This window comes from Micromesistius poutassou (assembly GCF_964030765.1).
Source record: "Micromesistius poutassou genome assembly, chromosome: 8".
NCBI classification, from domain to species: domain Eukaryota; kingdom Metazoa; phylum Chordata; class Actinopteri; order Gadiformes; family Gadidae; genus Micromesistius; species Micromesistius poutassou.
In genome coordinates this window covers 17,678,410-17,693,737 of record NC_140278.1, presented here as the reverse complement: position 1 = coordinate 17,693,737, position 15,328 = coordinate 17,678,410, and the positions used below count along the sequence as shown (strand labels likewise).

The window sequence follows — 15,328 nt, the reverse complement described above, 5'->3', positions numbered from 1 at the left end:
TGTCAAGAGTCCCATCTCGTATCAAATGATTGATATCTTCTGGCTCCATGATGATATCTTCTGGCTCCATGATGATATCACAGCTCTGAGCCAATATATATGATCACAGAGAAGAAAAAAAACACAATTCTGGCTGCAATTAAGCTGACGGATCGCGGCTCACAAGTGACAAATACATTTGATTACTCACGGTGAATGTGAAGGTGAAGGTGACTTTGTGCAATGCTGCATGATGAAGCAAGTTCTTGTCACATTTCTGAACACGTGGGGCAGCTCTCCTGTTGAACACAATTTCAGCAATGTGACGTAAGGTCAACTCAAAACCCACCAGTTCACCTAGACTTTACATAGCCATTCAGTCCCTTATTTGTCTGCTGCACTATTGTTTGTTATACGTCCTGGCACTTGATGAACGCACTTAATGCAGGTTGTATTCATTCACTGTACTTAATTGTGTAGCATGTACTTAATTGCGTTGTGCATGCATGTTGTGTAGCATGTACTTAGCCGCGTAGCATCTGCAGTAGCCTAGCCATCACTGCTGTATACGGGGAATGGGGTCAGCCTGGCGATTGTTAGTACTTGCACTTGGTTCTATGAACATCTTTACTGTACCGACGGCGATATATTGTTTCACTTCTTATGACAAATGTACTTATTGCAAGTCGCTTTGGATAAAAGCGTCTTCTAAATGTATATGTAAATGTAAATGTAAATGTAAGGTCAGTGAAGGATCTAAGGGAAGTGTGTAAGTGAAGTATCTAAGGAAAGTGTGTCAATGAAGGATCTAAGGGAAGTGTGTCAGTGAAAGATCTAAGGGAAGTGTGTAAGTGAAAGATCTAAGGGAAGTGTGTAAGTGAAGTGTGTAAGTGAAATGTGTCAGTGAAGGATCTAAGGGAAGTGTGTCAGTGAAGGATCTAAGGGAAGTATGTAAGTGAAGTGTGTAAGTGAAGGATCTAAGTTAAGAATTTAAGGAAAGTATGTAACAAGTGAAGTATGTAAGTGAAGGATCTAAGTGAAGTATGTAAGTGAAGGATCTGAGGGAAGTTTTTAAGGGAAAAATGTAAGTAAAGGATCCGAGTGAAGTGAAAATATGCAAGGGAAGTATTTAAGGAAAGTATGTAAGTGAAGTATGTAAATATAACAAGACACAGATATTCCCCCTCCCACGTTCAGAATGCTTGTGGGGGAGAGGATGGGAGTCTTAAAATAGATCAAGGCCCTTGTAGTTGAATGATTACTATCTGCTGGAATGCAATGATTACCCCCAGATGGGCTTGGTGATGCAATCACAGCACGTTTCCGTGTTATGTTTTGAGGAAAGAAAAGAGACTTGAAATCAAGAGGTTGATTTCCAAAAAAAGTAATGTTGGTGTAGTTTTAAGAGCAACAAACAAGATGTCTAAAAATAGAACCGATGAGCGACACAAATAAATTCTCCCCGCTGACCTCTGCTGTCACTTCACCGACAGCATTCTGCCGTGCAACCTCTTCACGAGACCAGGGTTAGGGCGGCCGCACAAAATGGCGCAGTGTGATTTTCCTGGCTTTTTGACCCATCTGAAACAGCTGACACAAGGCAAGAGTGGGTGTGTGAGCTTTCAGTCTCCCCGGCGAGGCCAGGCGAGGCGAGGCCGGCACAGGGCGCACAGAGTGAGGAATGGGAGGTACCTCTCCCACCAATCTTGTCTTGTCTTTCTGTTTTTTTGAAAGAATCCCTGGGAAGGAGTCCTGACACAGCTGAGGTGGAAGGCAAGGCAGCCGAGCGGGAGGGAACATGTTATTCTGTGTTTACACCTCGGGTTTTCCTTCACTACTGGGCCTTTTATATATATATACCCCACCACCGGGTCTCCACCTCCCATGCCCTCTGCGGAGTGTGATGGGGTTCATGGAAAAGCTCCGAGGGGGGATATCCATAACGTCGCCCGCGCTGCCGCTCCTCCTACCCTGCTCTCTCCTCCTATACGGAGAGATACTGTTAAGGTACAGTTCGCCCCCGACACCACCACCACCACCACCACCACCACCTCCACCACCACCACCTCCACCACCACCACCAACGCCACCCTTCACCCAAATGTGTGGAGCCTGTGGAAGGCAGAAACAGCCCAAGAGTATCCCTGACACTAATATGGAAAGAAGCCTGTTTGGAACGAATATGAGGGCCAATATTATTCTTCCTGAGCGTAACCGCGGCAAGCACCTCTGACCTGGCAGCGCGGGCTCTGCAACAAAAAGCCCAAAGACTTCTTCTGCGCCATCAAAGGGGAGCTACATAAAATAAACACGACCATCAGATTACCGCTCCGAACACGGGACTACGCTTTAGCCGGAGCCCTCTGGCCCTGCCCCCCCCCACCCCCCCCCCCGGGCCTCCCCCTGCCCCGCGGCCCCGCGCCCCCCACCTCCCCCCACCCAGCCCCAGCGGCTCTATGGAAGTTAAGTGTGGGGTCCGCTCAGTCAACACCATGACGCAAAATGGAACAAGCCTCCGACAGAAGCCCCGGGCTGATGGAATGAGGCCCCATACCCACAGACCCACAGAGCCACAGAGACCCCCCCCTCCCCCCCCCTCCCCCCCCCACCGCCCCGCCCCGCCGACCTGAGAAAGACAGAGAGAGAACCAATGAGACAGAAAGAGAGAGAGGCAGGAAAACACACGGGAAGGGAGAGTGAAAGCAAGGAAAAGGTGCCCATGCCAACATTTTGGAAAACCAGGAAAAGACCACCACGGCCAATTTGGCGACGCTCATCAAATCCAAGAACACAACACAACACAAACCACACACACACACACACACACACACACGTACAGACATACTACTCTCCACAGAGAGTGCGAGGGCAGCTAGCCCCTAATGGAGGAAAGGCCATGGAAGGCCGGGCTCCGTGGTCGGCGGTGGAGGCCATAAGCGTCCGTGATGCTGTGAGGCCACGCTGGCCCTCACAGTGGCTAGCCTCATTCTTGTTCGGGCAGATCTGACCTCACAGGGCGTCCTTTATATGGCTGCCTGTGCATGCATGCTTGTGCTTGTGTTTATCTGTTCATGTATGGGGTGACGTAACCCTGAGAATAAACACATCCGCCCCCCCCCCCCCCCTCCTCCCCCCCTCCCCCCCAGAGGAGCAAACCAGGCCTTTCTTCTGGCCTTTGGTTCACCCGGCTGAGAATCCTGCCCTTCACTACTTCCATGTACAGCCACTACTTCCATGTACAGCCATCCCATCCACTCCATCCTCCAGTCTGCTTCTTCCCCCCCCCCCCCCTCCCCCCCGTCCACGAGCGTCCACGTCGCCGCTGGCTGGCTGCGTTCCCCTGGTTTCCCCTCTGCACCCCTGTCTCTTTTTCCCCTCCCATCTCCAACCTCACACAGATTCCTACACCCCCGGTCTGTCCTCCCGTCTGAGCGCTCGTACGGGATCCCCCGCCCCCTCCCCCTGGTTTCCTGGACTCATGCGGAGGACTCCGATGTTCCACTCTAACATTGTTTTAGTCTGGAGTTGCCCTTTGTCTGGCGAATGGTTTTATGTTTTGCTTGCCGGGAGCCACTCCTAGAAAACACATTGCTCCTCACTCGACCACATGAGTTCGACCAGAGCAGAAAATCCCAGCGACCTTCACATCCGGCGAGCCCTGTACTTTAGAAAACTCTGCGCACTTTGAACCGGGGGCCACTTACACTTTCCCCTTTTGATGCCCTGATAGTGTGCTTCAGAGTCTCCGTTGCCCTGCAGTGCAGTCTTGTGAGTTTTCTGCCCTCTTTTCCCTGACGCACTGCCTGCCAAACCTCCCCATGCTGCAGCCTTGGGATGACGCAGGGCAGGTAAAAGTGGTCCCAGATCACAAATAGATACTGTTCCTTGACTCCACGGGGGCGTCGCAGGTGGTTTCTGCCTTCTCCGCCAGCTCCCCCGGCTCCCCCAGCGCACTACGGCGGTGGTAACAATGCAGGCCATCAGTGTGGTCCTGTGGGCCGCACACCACCAGCACCACCAGCACCACCAGCACCACCACCACCACCACCACCACCACCAGCAGCACCAGCAGCACCACCAGCAGCACCACCAGCACCACCACCAGGACCACCAGCACCACCAGCACCACCACCACCAGCACCACCAGGACCACCAGCACCATCACCAGCACCACCACCACCACCACCACCAGCACCAGCACCACCACCAGCCTTACATTACCACACGCCCCTCCCCACTGCTGCCCGTTCCTCTCTTTCTTTCTCTCTTTCTTCACTCCTTCTCTTTCTTCCTTCTTTTCACCTCTGACTCAGCTGTTTTGGAGGAAACTCCGTTGCTTTGAAGAGGGGAGAGAATCTCTCATTACTTGACACCAGGCAGGGAGAAGGAAGGAGAGGGAGAGATGATAGAGGGGGAGAATAACTGGCCCATTGTCCTCAGCCCTCAGCCCCCTCCCTCACCCCCTGCCTGCATCCACCAATGGTAATTGTATTGAACTAATTACAGAGAGCCGTTCAACAGGTGTGGGGCCTGCACCTGGGTACGGATTCCTGATGTGTGTGTGTGTGTGTGTGTGTGTGTGTGTGTGTGTGTGTGTGTGTGTGCGTGTGTGTGTGTATGTGTGTGTGAGCAAGAGAGAGAGAGAGAGAGAGAGAGAGAGAAAGGCAGACACATGTGTTTTACAACATATGCTACTGGGTGAAAGTGTGTGTTTGTGTGTCTGTGTGAGTGTGTGTGTGTGTGTGTGTGTGTGTGTGTGTTGTGTGCTTGTATACAGTGTGTGTGTGTGTGTGTGTGTGTGTGTGTGTGTGTGTGTGTGTGTGTGTGTGTGTGTGTGTGCGTGTATGTTGGTGTGTTTGTGACATTTTGTCTGTGTCAGTGTTTGAGGTCATCACTACTGTGTGTGTGTGTGTGTGTGTGTGTGTGTGTGTGTGTGTGCGTGTGACACATGATTACTTAACCATATACTTTAGTGCTGTTGAGACATGGGTCATGTGCATGTATCAAGGAGCTAGGGCACAGTGTCACACTGTCAGCATGGCCCACTGCCAACCGCCCGGCTGCCTGTGTTTAAGAACAGGCAACATCTGTATTAGATTACTGGAAACTTGAATTTAGCTCACAAACACACAGGCTCACTCTCACTCACACACCGCATTGAATTACAAATAAGGCTGATTACAAATACTTTATTGATGAAGTGGACCACAGTGGGGGGCCTCTAGAAGTGAATCATAATCTATAATTGCTCTACGTCCGTGACATGTGTCTTGATGTCTGATTCGTTTGAAAGCTGGGTGGATGGAACCAGAACCAGACAACACTGATGATGTAAGCAGGGGTCTCTGAGGAGTCTTATGTTTTTGTGCGTTTTACTGGAAAGGAACTCATCCAACTGTGCTGACCGGAAGTAAGCTGAGCATCCTGGCCTGAGTTCAAAGCATCAGGAGGAAATGCTGAATAACATGCACGTTTCTCGCGAAAAAGTAGATGTCACCACAGTCAAAACAATGTTTTTTGGTGGGAAAGTACTTGAATGCTTTCGTAAGAGACAAAGCTGTCTAGACAATGAACGGCGTGGTGGATTAGCAAGCAGTGAGAGTTTCTGAGTCCAGTCCCTCACACACACACACACACACGCACACACACACGCAAACAGATGTTGCTCACTTCACTTAATGACATCATCATCTGTCCCCAAAAGCAGACTCACTAAGTAACTCACGAACTTCTGTGTAAAGAGCATGATGGCGCACCACTTCAATGACCTGGGAAATCCAAAGGGCCCGGCCATTTGCGTAGGTCCCAGCTGCCTCCGGGGCGGAAATGAAAAATTCCCAGGGCACACTTAAGTCACCTGTCTTGACCTTTAACACAGCCTTCCCCTCCTCGCCTGTGTGTGTGTGTGTGTGTGTGTGTGTGGTCGGCTACGCTCTTTGACTCACCGCTGTGCGCCAAACGCAGCCATTATTACAGGAAACCATGAGATTCTGCCCCAAGCTCAAAGAGCAATATAATTGTATCCCCTACTTATTTAGCCCAGCCTATCTGCAAACTCATCACTTCACGTCAGCACGGAGCGGGTCTTGCGTCGCCACCTTGTGGACCTTTCTCCCATCGCTCGGAAAGCGCTGGAGTCTGCCAAGACCCAGAGACCCCTTTGGGGGGGAAACCAGGACGGTCAATGGATCATGTCGAGACCGAACACGTTTTTTGGGAGCGGGAATTCCTTCATTTTTTATTCAAACCATGGAAATGCAAAAAACATGCATGTCAGTCAAGTAAAGCTGAAGACTAGTGGTACAATAAACACAAGGTTGTTTTTAATATTAAAATAACCCATAATAAAATAAATTCTATGAAGCCATATCAGTGACAATACATGATTGAAATATATGTGGAGTTATTCATTCTTCAAACCAACCAATCACGTCAACATCACGATGCTTCAGGTGATTTCATCACATCGTATTGGTCAACACACTTTGCGATTGTACTTTGTTTTCTCGATGTGTGATTCCTAAGTTGCCTTGAGACCTCCTTTTCGTCCTAACGTGACTTCCCATCATACAATGACCTATTTTGACTTGTCTAGAGCCGAGTCCTCTGATTTGCTGGGAGCTCATCTTGGTCAAGTCCCCACAGGAAGGTCCGGAGGCGTGTCACTTCCTTCTGGAGCTCGGGGCTGGGGATTGGCTGGGAGAGGTTCAGCCGCGGGGTCTCGTTGGGGAGGATGAGCGGTGGGTGGTCCAGGAAGCTCTCAAAGATATCTGGAATAGGTCAACAAGAGGTCAAGGGGGTCAAATGTTTAAGAAAGACGAGGGCTGCGGGGCTCTCGGTTGTGTTTACATGAAGGTTCTTGGTGGTTCGTACCTCCGCTCAGCTCTGCTCCAGGAGGAGGCGCCCAGGAGGCTGGAGGAGCCCTGGCAGGCCCCAGCTTGTAGTGGGTGAGGAGGTGGTGCAGCTGGGACGGGCTCAACAAGGTGTGCTCCTCCAGCAGGCTGCTCCACGACGACTAGCCGAGCCAAGACAGACGCAGCGCAACATGAAACATGTCCTCCATCCCACGCCACGCAGGTAAAGACGTCGCCGTTTGATGAACACTCTGCCCATCCATACATGATATCAGTGTATTACCTGGATGAGGCGGGTCTTGGGCACACACAGGAAGTTAACAGTGATTGACAGCTTCTTCAGGAACTCAGACGCTATGTCCCCTAAGCCGGCTCCTTGCAGCCAGTCCAGAACCAGGTCCAGGTTGGTGCGGATCTGGACCGCTCTAGACCAGGAGAACAGGCCGTCTGGAAAGAGGAACGCAACAGAACAAATCAAAAAAAGTAATATTTGTGATGATGAATATGCAAAGCTAGGGATATAGTATAGGTGCAGGTTAGTGGAGTGGTAAGGGTGTTTGACTCCCAGCCATAGCTAGCGATACTGGGTTTGATGCCCAAGGTCCTAGGCTTTACCTGTAGGCCATCTTGGGCATCCTTATACCTGCTCCTTAAAGAGATAAAATGTCTGCAAACTGGCATTTGCCTGTCTTACCCAGATTCCATTGATTTGCAGAGTGTCATTAGCCTAGCTCATGCATGAGAGGGGAATACACTTTGGGGAGTAACGTCTGAAAAAAGATCCCTCACAAAAAGAGGAGCTAGGCTACTGTAACTCTGCACGTCAATGAGGCTGCTAAAGGAAAGCGAATGCTAACCCAGCCAACTCCCGCTGTCGATTCACATCGATGTGTATGGAATCACAACAACTCGTTTGTATCAGGGTGAGAAAAGCAAACTCGCCAATTGACAGACATCTGTCCCGTACCCCTTCAACGACGGCAAGTTTCCGCCCCCGCACCGCCAGTCACCGCCTGTTCAAACCCCTCCACCCAAACGACCACAGAGTCACCGGAGTCACACCCCGGAAGCAAGAGCTCACCCCTCTCCAGCAGCGTGTTGAGCAGGGAGGTGTTGGTGAAGAAGAAGAGGTACCCGAACGTCTGCGAGGTGAGCGGCGGGGAGAGGCAGGCCTCGCGGGACAGCGCGAGCGAGCAGCGGTAAACCTCCACCAGCCCGGCCACCGTGGGGGGCAGGGAGGACACGTCGTCCGCCTCGCCGTCGCCCCCCGCCGCCGCCGCCGGCTCCCCGCCCTCGGAGGCCCTCGCTCCGTCCCGCTCCTTGTCCTTCTCCTCCCTGGAGAAGGGGTTGGTGTCCAGGAGGGCTGGGAGCAGCGAGTACAGGGTCTTCGCAGGGAGACAAAAAAGGGGAGACACGAGCGCACTAAAAGTCACCCCATCAATGTGTGGATGCGGGTGGAGGGAGAGGTTGGGTTCTGAGGAAAGGGGTTGAGGTCAGAGCGATGGAAGGAGTTACTCGACAGGGATGCCCGCTCTCTGTTGGCGGCTTACCTTGGTGAGGTGGTACACACATTGCTGGAAGGTGTGCATGATGACGTCATCGAGCTGCGCCAGGGCCTCTGAGCAGACGTCCATGTCCGCTGACAGCACCGGATCACCGGGGGCTTGGAGGGCACAACGGTTTGGATAAATCAGGCTAACCCATTGGATAAAGGCCTGTGTCGTACCTTTTAACAGGGTGCACTGTAATCGATTTTTGATCTTATGAGGCTAAACGCCTTGCCAAATTAAAAAACAACCCGGAGATTTCAATGATTTCCTTTACCCTCAAACTCCCATTCTTTCTCCATGGTCTCGACTTTTACTTGGAAGAAGTTGAGGAGCTCGGTGGCGTTGGACATCCAGAACATCAGAGGTCGGAGGTCAGAGGAGAGCTTCTGGACATTCGGGGCACAGAGCTCACTCTCTGGTTCTGTAGAGCTGGACACAACACAGTCCATATTGTCAGCCATTACATACTGCTGGAGTTCACACCAAGTTCCTGTTTTCTATTGTTATGTTAGCGGATAAACACTGTGAGGAGAAACAACTGTGTTCGTTAACGTTTTTATGAGCCCACTCCACCTTGGTGCAGATTTCCCTTGCGCCATAACAGCAAAAATGACAAACATATCGTGAATCATTCAGCGGTAGGCGAACAAATCTCTAAACAGAGGAAATGTGACCGACAGAAAATATCTTACTTTTGCGTGGGATGCTTATCCCCAAATTCCTTGATGTTATCCTGTGAAAAGAATTGGCGACAGAAGAGAGGAGAAAGAGTAAGGTCTCCATTTAGAGCTGGGGTGGATGAAGGGGAAGGGAGGGGGGAGGGAGGGGGGGGGGGGGGTAAAGTCTGGACTCACAGCCAACAACAATTACAGCACATTTTCCAGCAGGAGGGAAGTGACTTCAGATCATCCATGTTGCCGTCTACAAGCTAACAGCCACAGTGGTGCACATGTCCGGTCTGTCTGTCTCCCGTTTGACCGGGTTATTACGCTCATCTGTATTCCTTTTCCTATTTTCCTAATCAGATCTCATCTGAACGGGTGGGAGGTCGATGATTGCAGTCGTGATGAAGGAGGGGATGTTTGTATAAATGGTACTCAACTTCCATCCACATGTGCTAATGTGTTGTACTTAGGGCGTAAAGTTTAAATATTATTAACACTCCCCCCTAACCGTAATCCTCTTGGGCTCCAAGAAGCCTGTCTTTCAGTGTTTTCCTGTATGATAAATGGGATTTAGATTTGAGTTCCTAGGAATAACGATAAGGACTGTAATATGACAACTGAAACATGGAGGGGCTCACACAGAGGGGTTTTGTAGCACGGGGGGGGGCGATGCTGTGATAGGATCACTCACCCAGACGATTCCTTTGATCAGATTGGCCGCCTTGAGCAGTATTTGAGGTGTGAGGGCGGGGTCCAGGTGCTTGGAGGCGTGGTCGATCATGATGGACAGGAGGTAGGCCGGGGCTAGGGGCCCCCCTCCTGAGTCAGGGGACGAGTTCTTTGAGATGATCTCCTATAGGGGAAGCGAACGCAACAAACATTGAATCACGGCACCTTCCGATTTTGTTTTTCCCGGTCAGTCTGTGTTTTCAGAAGACGGCCGTCTCCTCTGTCGCTCTACCTGGAGCAGGCTGTCGGCGTGGCGGGGCTGGAACCGCAGCAGGGCCTCGGACGACCCCAGGTAGGTCCTCAGCGCCTCCTGCCGGTCCAGCAGCCCGGAGGGGCAGCAGGTGGCGGGCCCGCCGTCCGCCTGCCAGGGCAGGGCCAGCGCCAGCGCCAGCGGGGGAGCGGGGGTCACGCGGGGGTCTCGGTAGAGGAAGATAAAGTGGCCCCCCAGACCCACCACGTCCCCTGGCTTCAGGGCGGCCTCGCGGTACAGGGCCAAGCCGTTGTGCGTGACGGCCCCTCCTCTGAAGGGCCGCATCAGAGCTGTGGACAGAGCAAGAGGAACGTCATGAACGTCATGAACCCAGCGCGGGGGAGTTGCTGTATTCATCCCACAGGGATGTGTTGCAACGTTGCAACACAATCTTCATTATTTTTGGAAGCATAGAAGCCTTGGAATATTAGGTACTGTGTTAGTTCATCGTGAAATTATTTGTTATAACACGGCCAAGTCAAGCCCACTTTTTTTGTATCGCACTTATTTTATGACACCTTTTATGACTCCTAACTAAGGGCAAGAACAACTCCCTAGATCCAAGGGAGGAAGCCTTGAGAAGGAACCCTTCCTCGGTGTAATGTTAAGCGGGGGGGGGCAGACAGAGGGGTACGCACCTTGTCCGGGAGGGGTCCCGGGCACAGCGGAGTCCCTCCTCACCAGAAGGTGTCTGGCGAGGACGTCGGGCGCAGAGAGGAAGGTGTCGACCTTCAGGGGCCTCTTGCCCTTCCTCTCCCTCTCTCTGTCCTTCTCTCGCTCCTTCATCGTGGGCTTCCTCCCAAACACATGGGTGTGCCCCGCCATGATGTACAAAACAAAGTCCTGCGCAAAACCAAAACAAAGAGCGAGAGATAGAGAGCACAAGACGGGAGCACGACAGAGGGGGAGAGAGATAGAGAGAGAGGGGGAGCGATAGAGAGAGAGGAGGAGAGAGAGAGAGAGAGAGAGAGAGCACAAGGAGGGAGCACAACAGAGGGCGAGAGAGATAGAGAGCGAGGGGGAGAGATAGAGAGAGGGATAGAGAGATAGAGAGCACAAGGAGGGAGCACGACAGAGGGGGAGAGAGATAGAGAGCGAGGGGGAGAGATAGAGAGAGAGATAGAGAGAGAGAGAGAGCACAAGGAGGGAGCACAACAGAGGGGGAGAGAGATAGAGAGCGAGGGGGAGAGATAGAGAGAGAGATAGATAGAGAGAGAGAGAGAGCACAAGGAGGGAGCACAACAGAGGGGGAGCGAGATAGAGCGCGAGGGGGAGAGATAGAGAGAGCGATAGAGAGAGAGTCAGGGAGGTCTGTTATCCTTTAAGTGTTTTGGTTTTTGTATCACACATCACATCACCGAAGACAGACACTATTCAGACGTTGCATTGAAATCCAGATAAGCATGTGAAGTGTGTCCCAGGTCGCTACAATGGCCACCTGTGTGAGTCATTCAGAGCGCCGGAGTGGCTTACACAGAGGGCTCTTGTTGTGCTATTGTCCCGGCAGTACGGTTGTCTGGTGCTACCGAGTTTGTTTTGAACGGGAGAGGGTTGCAGAGGGAATGGAAAGGACTGATGGTATGTGGCGATTAGTAGGGACATGCAGGCATGACGTCATCGGCGATGACATGCATCCCTGTGCATGTTTATATCCTAAGTGTTGTTAGTGTTTGTGTGTAATCTCCACGCGTTCGCTCCATCTGAATGACACATCTGAGGGAGAGGGGGGGGGGGGGGGGGGGGGAGGCGGGGAGAGGGGGGGGGCGGGAGGGGGGGGGGGAGACGATGCCTTGCCTTGCTCTGATCGTAACCTTGCAGCAGCAGGAAGTAGGGCCTGTCGGTGGGCGGGAGGATCAAGCTCTGTGACATCACTTCCAGGTCACAGCTGGAGTAGTCCTTGTCCTCCTCCTGCGTCTGGTTTGTCCACGCGGCCCTGCTGGCGACCTTTGACCCCCTCGTCTAGAAACGCGAGCATGAAGAAGATGTGTTGTTGGAAACTCCCCCCCCCCCCTCTCCCCCCCCCCCCCCCCAAAAGAACAGCCACACTGAACTCATTTGAACTCTGTAAACCTCCCCCCCGCTCACCTCTCCCCCCTTCGGGGCCATCGCGCTCGTGGTGTTTTTCCTGTCCTCTGTCCCACTGTTGCTAAGGGCGTTAGTGGCGAGACGCGGGTCGTTTGGGACATGGTTGCCTTGGCGACGGCGCAGGCTGAGGTTCATGTCGCTGATGCTCCGCCTGAGCTCGGAGTTCCTCGAGCGGTGACCTCGCTCTCCCTCCTCGGCCCCTCCCCCCGAGGATATTCTGCTCCGCCTCCAGCGCACACCTGTTGACCCTGACACGCACGCGCGCGCGCGCACGCGCACACACACACACGCACACACATGCACACGCAGGTACACGCGCACACATACACATACACACACGGGTACGCACGCACACATGCACACACGCACGCACGCACACATACACACACACAAACACATGCACGAACACACACACAAGTCCCCCCACACACACGCATGGGCACACACACACACACACACACACACAAACGTGCACACACACACAGACACAGGCACACACCCACACATACATACATACACACACACGGGCACCCACTCATGCACACACGCACACACACACACACACACACACACACACAAACACACGGTTACCATCACATGTTGATGATGATAAAGACTTACATGACCTACGTATATTTTCCTATTTGTACCTTGGCAGTTCTCTGCCTCCCTCTCTCGCTCCTTTTCCCTTTCCTTCTCCTCTCTCTCATAGTCTTCCTTTCTTTGCATTTCAAAACGCCGCTCAAACCCTTCCTTGGGCCGCCACATGTCCACCAACAACAAGGGACATTCCCAGGAAGCCACGCCCCTCCGGCACTCTGTCTCCCATTGGACGGTCCCATCTGGCCTTTGGATGGGCTTTCCAATGACATCACACAGCAGGAAGTCCTCTGGGCTGTATTTCTGTAGAACTGGAAGGTAATGGAGGAAGTTGGGGAGAGGGGGTGTCATTCTTTTTTCCATCACACTGCTGTTGTTTATATGACATCATTCATATTTGCTTTTTGAACAAACTCTTCCCTGTTTTGGATTAAAGGCCAGGGAGAAAAAAAAAGGAGGAAAACGAACGAAGAAAATAAATATCCCCCCCTCTCTCTCTCTCTCTCTCTCTCTCTCTCCCCCCCTCCCCCTTCCCCCTTCCCCCCTTCCCCCCTTTCCCCCTTCCCCCCTCCTTGCCCTACCTGCGTCCTCCGTCTCCTCCCGCTCCCGCTCTGTGTAGCGGGTGATGACCTGGGCGATGAGCTGCTGCGCCGTGGAGTGCACGTTGGCCAGCAGGGAGCGGTAGTTGGCCCCGCTGGAGAGCGCGTCGCCGTAGATCTTGACCAGGCCCGGGGCGGCGGAGGAGGCCGGCGGCAGGTAGTGGTGCGACGACGACGGGCCGGAGTCGGAGTGCGCCCAGCGCTCCCGCTCCCTCTCCCCCACCGCGCGGTCCCGGTCGCTGTTGGAGCGGCCCCGCAGGAAGAGGTGCGAGAGGCGCTTGGCCCGCGACTGGGGCCCGGCCGGCCGGGGCCGCAGGAAGGCCGGGGAGGGCGACGGGGACGGGGCCGGGGAAGCCAGCGAGGGGGTGGAGGCCGAGAGGGAAGAGGAAGGGGCCGTCGGGGCCTCGTACAGGGAGGCCGCGTCGGAGCTAGTGGTCGACCTGGGAATGACAGGGAGTGGGGGGGGAGGGGGGGGCAGGGGAAGACGGATGGAGCCCGAGAGGAAGGGGAAAGGAAAGGACTGGTCAGCTGTAAATTATGACAGACCTGAAGGTAGACGAGCAATGTCGCCTAAAATAACACGCAGGCCAAAGCTCCGGGGCTCAGTAAACACTGTGACAGCTTGATGAACTAATCACGGCGCCCGTTTTCAAAGGGATTAACTTAGAACATAACCCACAAATCAACAAAGGTGATCCAGCCGACAGGAAGTAGCGCGGGATAAAAGGGATGTTTAATAGAGCTGCACACTCACTTGACGGAGACTGCACTGGGCCAGCGGCCACCGAGCTTGGCAAAATGTTTCCTGGGAGAGTGGATCCACAGGCCTACTGGGAAATTGAGTTTTCTGAAGCGAGGACTGCCCGACTCCTCCATCTGACGGTGGAGGATAAGAGAAGGTTTACGGTGGGAGAGCCCAGATGGTGTTTGAACTCTTAAGGAATGATATTGTTTTCCGCCAAAAAAATTGGCCAATTTCCTCTCATCTTTCCCCACCTTGGCGTGAGGAATGTGTGTGAAGAAATGCTAAGGAGGAATTACCAGACAATGGGGTGATATCATCAGCAAGAAATACCCACAATACAGTGAGATGTCAACATGTTGCATAGACGCAAAGAAGATAGACCAAGCATTAGTACATCCCCGAAAAATGTAGGTGTGTACGTGTTTGTGTGTGTGTGTGTGTGTGTGTGTGTGTGTGTTTATGTGTGTGTGTGTGTGTGTGTGTGTGTGTGTGTGTGTGGGCAATTTGTCATTCCCCAAACAGGAAGCATCTTTTGTTGGACGCAGGTTGAGCTGTTGCAACAAAAGGGAAATGCCCACTCTAAGGGTCACTGGCTCTCTGACTATGTGAATTACCACAGATTTCAGCATTTGTGGACTTTGGATAGTCTTCAACAGGTGAAGCATTGGATTGTGGAGGAAGAATTAGTTCCGCTCTGGAAAATCCTCTCCTTGCGTATGAACCTTCCTAACTAAAAACTAAAAACATTGTAATTTAAAGAAAGTAAGGCCTAAATATAATAATTTTGTTTCCCTCTTTCTTTTCATGTTTTTCGTTCTTTCCTTCCATCCCGCTATCGTTCAGTTGTTGCGTCTTTCTTTCTTGTTATTTTGCCCACAGGAAAAAAAACAGGATGTGTTTTCTTTGAGACTCCATTGACTGATTGATTCAGATTTCTACAAGACCCAAACACAAAAAAGTGTTCAAAAAGGAAAATACATTTAAATAAAAAGTAAACACTTACCTACATCCAGTGCTGATCCCTCTATCGTTTCAATTAAATCCTTCAAGATAGACCTTCTCCTTGCATAAATGCAAATATGCGACCGAACGCAGCTCAGTTTGTTTGGATTCTTGTCTTCCCGCCTAACAAAAACTCCATTTTGCAAAAGCCTTGTCCCGGTCGGAGATCTACCCAACCTTCAGTAATTTACAAATGTCTGTTACTTTGTTCCGTTGTAGATGTAGGTTACCTCGATATTTCTGTTTTATCGGGACATGAAAACGGCTGCC

The 15,328-nt window shown here is 52.2% G+C and overlaps 1 protein-coding gene across 3 annotated transcripts; it reads right to left on the bottom strand.

Moving 5' to 3' along the window:
- Positions 1 to 6,207: 6,207 nt before the first annotated feature.
- rasip1 (Ras interacting protein 1) lies at positions 6,208 to 15,328 on the bottom strand. 3 transcript variants are annotated; one of them, XM_084471957.1, is made up of 16 exons: positions 15,060 to 15,328; positions 14,066 to 14,187; positions 13,294 to 13,751; positions 12,763 to 13,023; positions 12,113 to 12,360; positions 11,822 to 11,986; positions 10,666 to 10,870; positions 10,010 to 10,317; positions 9,740 to 9,901; positions 9,076 to 9,116; positions 8,658 to 8,812; positions 8,384 to 8,496; positions 7,915 to 8,218; positions 7,117 to 7,280; positions 6,853 to 6,994; positions 6,208 to 6,749 (listed from the first exon to the last, which is right to left on the bottom strand). In XM_084471957.1, the coding sequence occupies exons 2-16, from the start codon at positions 14,185 to 14,187 to the stop codon at positions 6,571 to 6,573; spliced, it is 3,027 nt and encodes a 1,008-aa protein (XP_084328083.1). In that variant the 5' UTR covers positions 15,060 to 15,328; the 3' UTR covers positions 6,208 to 6,570. The 3 variants fall into 3 exon arrangements, with proteins under 3 accessions (XP_084328083.1, XP_084328085.1, XP_084328084.1); XM_084471959.1 differs by having other exon boundaries at positions 12,113 to 12,351; XM_084471958.1 differs by having other exon boundaries at positions 15,064 to 15,328.

Excerpts from the sequence above, each read along its gene's own strand:
- rasip1 (XM_084471957.1), bottom strand. The coding sequence starts at position 14,187 with ATGGAGGAGTCGGGCAGTCCTCGCTTCAGAAAACTCAATTTCCCAGTA. Across the intron at positions 11,987-12,112 it reads TGGCCCCGAAGGGGGGAGAG|ACGAGGGGGTCAAAGGTCGC; the intron begins GTGAGCGGGGGG and ends TCGCGTTTCTAG. Across the intron at positions 10,871-11,821 it reads AAGGTTACGATCAGAGCAAG|GACTTTGTTTTGTACATCAT; the intron begins GCAAGGCATCGT and ends GGTTTTGCGCAG.